The 8,620-nt window shown below is 40.1% G+C and overlaps 1 protein-coding gene across 1 annotated transcript in view; it reads left to right on the top strand.

The window, feature by feature from the left end:
• The first annotated feature begins 1,287 nt into the window (after positions 1–1,287).
• IQCJ (IQ motif containing J) overlaps positions 1,288–8,620 on the top strand; it is a 54,454-nt gene continuing 47,121 nt past the window's right edge. The window contains exons 1-3 of the mRNA XM_008585846.1: positions 1,288–1,292; positions 1,411–1,462; positions 3,023–3,076. Coding sequence (XP_008584068.1) covers positions 1,288–1,292; positions 1,411–1,462; positions 3,023–3,076 — 111 coding nt within the window. The remainder of the gene's footprint in view (positions 1,293–1,410; positions 1,463–3,022; positions 3,077–8,620) is intronic.

Here is an 8,620-nt window from a genome sequence, read left to right as displayed (position 1 = left end):
AGACCTGCCTGCTTGGTATGTCTACCTAGATCTTAAACTCAGTGTGAGCTAAACATAAAACCAGACCTATTTCACCTCTACTCCCAGCCCTCCCATTCTTATGAATGACACCATTACTCCCTCTGTTAATGGAGTCAAAAACTTGGGAATTATTATAGACAGCTCTCCCTTTTTTTCCTGTACAACCTGGGCTAGCTCTAACTGTTTGGCTTCCTAAAGATCTCTTGACTCCATCCCACCTTCTCTAGATCCTTGCTGCCATTGTCTTAGTTCCACCTTCAGCATACCTTTCTTGAGCTATTCAAAGAGTCTTCCTATGAGGGTCCTACAGAATTCACTGGATCTGCATGATTTTTCAATTTAATTTCTTGGCTTGAGGTTTCTAATCAAATGAGTAATTCAAATTCTGGTGCCTCACCTACATAGCATAGGCTTTAGGTCCCCATCTTTCAGTGACTCAATTTCTTTTAATTTATTTATTTTTTCTTTTTGTCTTTTTTTTACTGACCGGTAACGGGATCGCAACCCTCGGTGTCGCGCCCGCACCGCGCTCAACCAGCAAGCGGGAACCAGTCTCCACATGGGATCCAAACCCTCGGCGGGAGCGCCGCCGCGCTCCCACGCAGCGCACTCTCCAGTGCGCCACTGGGCCGGCCCAGTGACTCAATTTCTATACATAGCCAAGGGCAGGCTACCAGAAATGATTTTTCTTCATTATTATAACTTCCTTTTGGCTCCCAGCCCTATGAAAGGGACCCTTTCCACCTTACAACCAGGTACTGTGCCTGCAGAAAGGAACGTGTCCAACCTCTTTTCCCTGTGAGCTGCAGGACTGCAGCTCTGGCTCATAGTTATAACTACTGGTTGCTTCTTTATTTCTGGCAGCTAGAGGTTTTCCTTCCTTAGTTTTGAGTCTGGCTATGTATCTATAATGTAAAAAAAAAGTTTATCCAGAAAGTCCATGTGTTTGGAGACAGAGGGAATATTGCTACCTCTTTTCAGTCTGCCACCCTGATGGTAAGTCTGCTGTTAAAAGATCATTTCAAAAGATGGTGTTGGAGGGGAAAATATCTTTTTCCTCTGTCCTTCTAAATTCTTTTCTGGGACCCCCGTAACAAAAGACAGATGAACAAGAGAGAATCATACAAATGTACTTAATATAAATTTTACATGACACAGGAGCTTTCATAAGGAAATGAAGACCCCAAGAAGTGGATATACCTGAGTGTTTTTACCCTAGGTTTGATGAAAAGGAGAGAGTCATGGAGAAATATAAGACAAAGGGCTATGAGGTAAGTAGCAAGAGAGAAGCATACAAATGTACTTAATATAAATTTTACATGACACAGGAGCTTTCATAAGGAAATGAAGACCCCAAGAAGTGCATATACCTGAGTGTTTTTACCCTAGGTTTGATGAAAAGGAGAGAGTCATGGAGAAATATAAGACAAAGGGCTATGAGGTAAGTAATAAAGTGGGGGAAACTTAGCAAGGCATGTTCAGATTTCTCTTTGCATCTCTTCGTCTTCAGAGACAAAGAGGTTTCTTTCCTCCAGGAATAGAAAGCGCATCTCTCACGTGAGGTTTTATGACCTGCTTCAGGGGAAGGTCAGAAAGCCCTTCCTGAACATACTGTTTCTCAAATTCCTTCAGCTTCAAATATTCAATATGCCAAGTTGCCATATTGCAGAGTAACATGTCCTGACCTCCACCCAGGGCAAAATCACAGTTCTCGTGCACGTCTAAAACTGAAAGATTTTATTTAATTTATGTTAATATTTAACATATTAAAGATTTTATTTACCTTTCCTCCAGGAACAGAAAGCGCATCTCTCACGTGAGGTTTTATGACCTGCTTCAGGGGAAGGTCAGAAAGCCCTTCCTGAACATACTGTTTCTCAAATTCCTTCATCTTCAAATATTCAATATGCCAAGTTGCCATATTGCAGAGTAACATGTCCTGACCTCCACCCAGGGCAAAATCACAGTTCTCGTGCACATCTAAAACTGAAAGATTTTATTTAATTTATGTTAATATTTAACATATTAAAGATTTTATTTAACTCATTAATGAGAAAACCAGCAAAGTTGTTATGACCACCTCAAAGACCCAGAAAAACAGACACATCGACAAATCAGGAATATCGAAATAAATACACAAGTGGACGTGAAACTGACTTCTTCCTCAGTGGGAGAGGAAAGTCAGTTGAACCTGTACTAGACAGGACAGTGTTTGTGTGTCTGCAGGTAAGGATTATTTTGCATTTCTATCAGTTATCTACAGTTTGCAGAGCTGTAAAATAGCTCAAAGGCAATGAACAGACCCAGATAACCAAGAAGAATGTGCTGGATGTAGCAATGCATTGTCTTCCAGCAAAGCACAATTTTCCCAACACTACACTGTCATCATTTGTTTTAAGTTTGTTTTTCCTACAAGACCGGCAAGTTTCTCTTGGGAATAGGGGCTGTGTTCAAGTCACTGTCCTACACTCAGGCCCTAGAATGACGTATGTTACTTGCAAATGTCTCATTAATTCCATATGGAATGAATGAATATATGAATGTCTTTCATAGAAACTGAAGGCTTTTCTCCCTATTCTTGAAGAGGGAGAGATCTGGGGGAAAAAAGAGAGAGTGTGTGTGCGAAGTGTGTGTGTGCGTGCATACATATACACAGAGTGTGTGTGTGTATACATTTATATATATATCTCACCCAGAAAAGGAACTGAGAAGCTTCTGTACCACCCCCCCCCCTTCTGCTAACTCCAGGCACTGGGCTTACTACTGAGTGCCCATTGTCACCGTGTCATCTGAACATCACTGTTGGAAGTGAACAGCAAATAAAAGAACTTTCTTTTCAAACTGTCAACCAGGTTTAATTTCTTAAGGTGTATTTCTGAAGTATCTTTATTTTGATGAATAATGCTATTTCTCCTCCTGGAATACAGTGAAGAAAATTTCTTAATTGCTGTCTTTTCAGATGCTTGTGCATCTGAATTGCTTAATGGCTGCTGCCCCTTAGGTCCTGCCTTATAAGGGGGATCTTCGGGGACTTGCCAGCAACACCATCAGTCAGGTAATTTGCATGAACAGTTCTTTAATAAATTCAACTGCAAAATCAATTTAATCATTGAAATAGTAGCTCCCATTTTACCAATTTAAGAGCTCAATTGTTTCTTCCTTTTTTGCCCAACAAATCTGAGCTGAAACAGTAGTCCGAATTGGAATAGATCATCTAATAAAAAAGTTTGGAATATTTCAAAACTCTAAAAATCTCATAGATTAATGCTAAATCAGTAATTTTCATACCTGGTTGCACATTACCACCACCTAGGAAGGCTTTAAAACATGCTTATGAAATGGTCCCATCAGAAGATATTCTGATTTAGTAACCCTCGTTCTTATGAGATTTGAGTGATTGTATGAACTAGTACATGAAATTTGACTTTTGCAAATAAAACCCCTTATATAAAATTAAAAAAAAAACCAAACCAAAAACAACAACAACAACAAAAACAAAGGTATTCTGATTTAACTAGTTTGGGATGAGGTCTGGGAGCAGGTAATTTTCAAAAGCTCACTAGGTAATTTTAATGTCCAATGAGGGTTGAAAACCTCTGTAGAAATTTTGCTCTGTAGCATTCTTATAAACAATAATAAATTATTTTTTTCTTATTATTGGATGACTGAGTTGTCACCCAGATTTTAGGGTGGTCCCTAAAAAATATTTCAAGATTTTCTTTTTAGAAAAATAGAACTATATCTTTCGTGTTTGAGCATTATCATATGGTTGTCTGGACTTAATCATGGTGGCCCGAGTTTGCTAGATGTATAATTTCTGTCATGTAAGAATCAAAAGCATTGATTCTCACTCAATTTATATTATTTAGGAATAATGATCTTAAATTTGCATATTGCACTGAAAACAGGGTTCAACTCACATGATTTCAGTAAATTAAGAGGGAGCTACTTCTTACCCAAGATACTCTCCTTTGTGTACACATCCTGTGCTTCCTTCAGGGAACATCCTTCGACTTCATTCACACTTCCAAAGCATTCTTGTCCTTTTCTCTTTCATGTCTACTCCACACATCACAACCCCTCCTCCCCCAATTCTCCCACTTACCTGGCCAACAGCACCTCATTTCCCAGTTCCTGGCTGTGAGCTTACCTTCCCTGAGTAACCTTACCTGACTGCCCCCCTCCCCACCCCACTGGGTTCTGCCTCTGCTTCTGTGCTCCCAGAGCCTGTTTTCTGTCCCAATTACCCTGAGTCACTCTGGCCACTCTCCTTACTTGACTCTCCCACTAGAAAGAAAGCCCCTTGAGGACAGGGGCTGTGTTCTTTTCACTATCATAGTTTTGGTGATTGGCACACAGTAATAATACAACAATAATAATACTAATTACAGCTAATTAGTATTGCTTACTGCATGACAGTCACTGTCCTAAGTACTTTGTATTATATATTTATACAAGTCTCATAAACAACCCTATGTGGTAGTTATTGCTATTATTCCCATTTTTAAATACGATAAAATTAGGCAAGAAAAGAAATTCATTAAATTGAGTATTAAGGTCATACAGCTAACAAAGGGAGTTCCTGAGATTTGAATGCAGGCAGTCTGGCTCCAGAGTCCATGAGTTCTCAATAGATATTGTTGGATAAATATCTATATGTGAGGGAGCATAGGGTCACAGGGGCCTAGGGGCATGGTGGCTGGCTCTCACTTTGGGGTGCTCCAGGGATTATACTGAAATTTAGGGACAGTGATGGACACAACTTCCCAAAAAGGAAATTTTGTGTGTTTATGTTTGTGTGTGTGTGTGTATGTGAGAAAGAGGGTCAGAGAGGGAGAGAGAGAGAGAAATACATTGGCAGAAGCTTAAACACACAGATAGATGCAAAATTATGACAAATTGGTCAATGGCATGTTTGGGATGGGCTTAGAGGTCACATCAGAAAAGTGAAAGTGCAGTACTGTGTCATTGAGTTTTTTAACCATTTTGTCTATTACATAAGAAGAGAGGGCAAGAAGTAGTGTCAGAATCTACCTGTAGCTTAATCAGACCATTTGAAAGTCCCTAGGTGACATGGCCTGAGGAAAAGGATCTGAGAGTTATTAAGTCTCAGAGTCATTTATATTGCCAGTGGAGTAAACATAAAAGCAGGTAGAATTCTTTATTTCAGACCCTATTGGGGACTGTCTGGAGTGAACCTTTGCATTAGTTTTGTATTGCTGCTGTAACAAATGACCCAAAGTTTGGCAAATTAAGCCAACAGACATGGATATCTTACAGTTTGGAAAGACAGAAGTCTGAAATGGGTTTCTTTGGGCTAATATAAAGGGGTAAGCAGGGCTATGTTCCTCCTGGAGGCTCTAGGAGAGTTTATTCCCTTGCCTTTTCCAGCATTTCTTGGTTTGTGGCCCCTTCTTACATCTTCAAGGCCGGTGTCTTCAAATCTTTTGTAACGTCTTCAGATCTCTCTCTCTCTCTCTCACTGACCCCTTTGCTTCCCTCTTATAATGACCCTTGGGATTACATTGGGCCCATCTGGATAATCCAAGGTAATCTCCTCATCTCAGAATCCTTAACTCAATCACATTCACAAAGTCCTTTTTGCCATGTAAGGTAACACATGCACAGCTCCAGGGACATCTTTGGGAACCATTACTATATACACTAGAACCTTCCATCAGAAATCTCTAAGAAAAGTATGTCTGACCAACGGACACCCCATACATTGTTTCTCTCTGGGGGTACTGTAAAAAATAAAACCGCAGACTCAGAATTTTTTTCAAACTTAGAATTGAAAAGGAAACTACTCTTTATAAGAATTGTGTTGCAGGAAGAATGGAAGGGAGTCTTCCTCAGCCACAGGCTGGAAAATACATTTCAATTGCATAACACATCGAAATTACTGGCCTTCTATATATGAGAACGTGTAGGGCCCTCTCTGAGTGTTGGCCTGTGGTCAGCAGAGAGGACAACCTCGAGATGCTCAGGAGAAACAAGACCATTTGACCCTGAGCAGAAGAGGTGAAGGTAGATTTTGTAGTCATAAATTAGAAAGCTTCAAAAGGATACTTGAAAAGAGAGCCAATTTTAGATCTTTAAACAGGATCACAATGTTTTCATAGTAAAACATTGAAGATCTCTCCTTTGCTAGAGATTTTTGTTTTCCTTTTAACTGTCTTGACCTGTAGCCCTGTCTTAATATGCTAGACTCATGAAGAGTTACATATTAGCTGATTCTTATTTTTTTAGTTGAGAAATGACCTCTGGTCTAGGCTGAAAAGACTCTTCATAATTTCCACTTCACGTCCAAGCCTGCAATACTCTGTCGATGTCCGTCCCACTGGAGGAGGCCCTGGGTGAGTGAAGGAGAAAGGCTTACGTAGGATGCTTTCCTTTGCACTCAGCGGTATCTCTAGAGAAGTTTGACAGGTTTCCCTTTGCCCTTTATGTTTCTGAAATTTTTCTCTGTTGAGGCATGAAGAACACCTAATGGACAAGGGGCAAGGCCACAAGCGGTGTGCTTTCATTTTTCCTGTACCTGAGATTTCTGTGACACGTGCTCCCTTAAGAGTCTTTGATAATCCTTTTTTACCCTCACTTTGTCAGACTTAAAAAGGCAGCCTCTGCAGCAGGTTAAAAATGAGAGAAGGGCTATGAGGATAGAGCCCATGCACCAATCCATGGTCTGTTACGGACTGGGTTGTGTCCCCCGCAAATTCATATGTTGAAGCCTAACTTACCTTAGAATGTGACTGTATTTGGAGACAGGACCTTTAAAGAGGTAATTAAGGTTAAATGGGGTCATAAGTGTAGGGCCCTAATCCAATAAGACTGGTGTCCTAACAAGAAGAGGAAGAGACACCAGGGAAGTATGTGCACATGGGAAGGGTTATGTGAGGACACTGCTACAGGACAGTCATTCATTTGCAAGTCAAGGAGAGAGGCCTCAGAAGAAACCAATCCTGCCAGCACCTTGGCTTTGGACTTCCAGCCTCCTGAACTGTGAGAAAATAAATTTCTGTTTGTTTAAGCCACCAAGTCTGTTGAATTTATTATGGCAGCTGGAGCAAACTAAAACAATCTTTTCTTTCTTCTGTCATGGGGGCCTGGAAACACTCCAGAGGGTGCTGTCCCAGTCCAACATCAGTACAACATGGACCCAGTGGTGGGTCCATGATGAACATGGATCATGAGCAAACCATAACCTTATGGCTTTAGAACACTGAGATTTGGGGGCTGCATAGGCTAGCTGCTGGCTGTGGTTTTTTGTTGTTGTTTGTCTTACAAATGAGAAAACAAAGCAGATAGTTCAGGTGACTTGCTGAGGTCTCCGGTCCTCTGGACTGAAGTCGTCACAGTACCATGTTGCTTCCACACCAGCTGTCATATACATGTTTGGTAATTTCAGAATTTGAGTTCAGGGAAGAAACCTAGTGATAGAAAGGAAATATGTGTGTTATGGAGAGAATAACAGTCAGGTTGCCAGCATCTGAAAGATAACTTAGAATAAGAGAGCAGAGAGCAGGTAATTTAGGAAGTCAGGAAAACAACTACAACATCTGTTTTTTGTTTTGTTCTGTTTTGTTTTTAAATTTTCAAACAGGAAGTAATGTGGTTTATGGTCATGGAGTTAGATCAGGCTTGGATTCAAATGCTCAGTGTTCTGTGTGATGCTAGGCATGCACCTAACCTCTCGGAGTTTTAATTTCTTCCTCTTTAAAATGGTGATTAAAATAGTCTCATAGGCTTGTGGGGAGAATTTAGTAATATAATCAATGTAAGATGCATGACAGAGGCAGATGCTCCATAATTTCCAGGCCCCCTTCCCTAACATCATGGATGCTTAACAAGAGAACTCCAGGGTTAAGTAATGCTTTTTTTGCAAACTTGGTTTTAAAAAGGTCTCTGCTGCAGTTCTAGAATTCTGAATGGAAGGGCATGAAGGTGATTGCCCTTGAGTTTTTTCCTGCTGAGAATAAAGTCATTATAAATTACAGCACTTTCTTTAAGTAGAGGCAAACAAACACTAGTGCTTTAAAAGGCACAAAATGCCCTGATCAACATCTCAAAGATTTCATCGAGATTTGAATGTGGGTCACCTGTCAGCTTTCTACTTCTTTCCCCTTGGTCCTAATTCTTCCAAGTTACAAGACAAGCTGCTGCTGTCTCAACCCCTTAAACCAGACCCTCGGTTAAAAATAATTTCAACTCCACCTACTCCCTTTCAATCTGGTTGGCTTATCCTAGGGTCAGCTCTCCAACGGGGAAGTGATGGAAACAAGAAAAAATTAAGGGAAAGAAATCATTTTCGAATTTAACACTAAAATAGAAGATACACAAGAGTAAATAATCCCACAGATAGTGCCTTAAGAGAAATCAAGGGTAAAAAATAGGAAAATGCTTAAAATAAAAAAGTGGAAGAAAAAAGAGATTTGAGCTAGTATGCCAAATATTGAAAATGTGCAAGAAAAATCCAACATATTCTTTTTTTTTTTCCTGGAACATGTTTATTCTTTTTTTTTTTAATTTTATTTTGTTGATATACATTGTGGTTGATTATTGTTGCCCATTACCAAAACCTCCCTCCCTCCTCCCTCTC

The sequence above is a fragment of the Galeopterus variegatus genome, unplaced genomic scaffold (genome assembly GCF_000696425.1).
Source record: "Galeopterus variegatus unplaced genomic scaffold, G_variegatus-3.0.2 Scaffold3734, whole genome shotgun sequence".
Taxonomy (NCBI): Eukaryota; Metazoa; Chordata; class Mammalia; order Dermoptera; family Cynocephalidae; genus Galeopterus; species Galeopterus variegatus.
The sequence above is the reverse complement of the archived record's forward strand: the minus strand, read 5'-3'. Positions and strand labels throughout refer to the sequence as shown.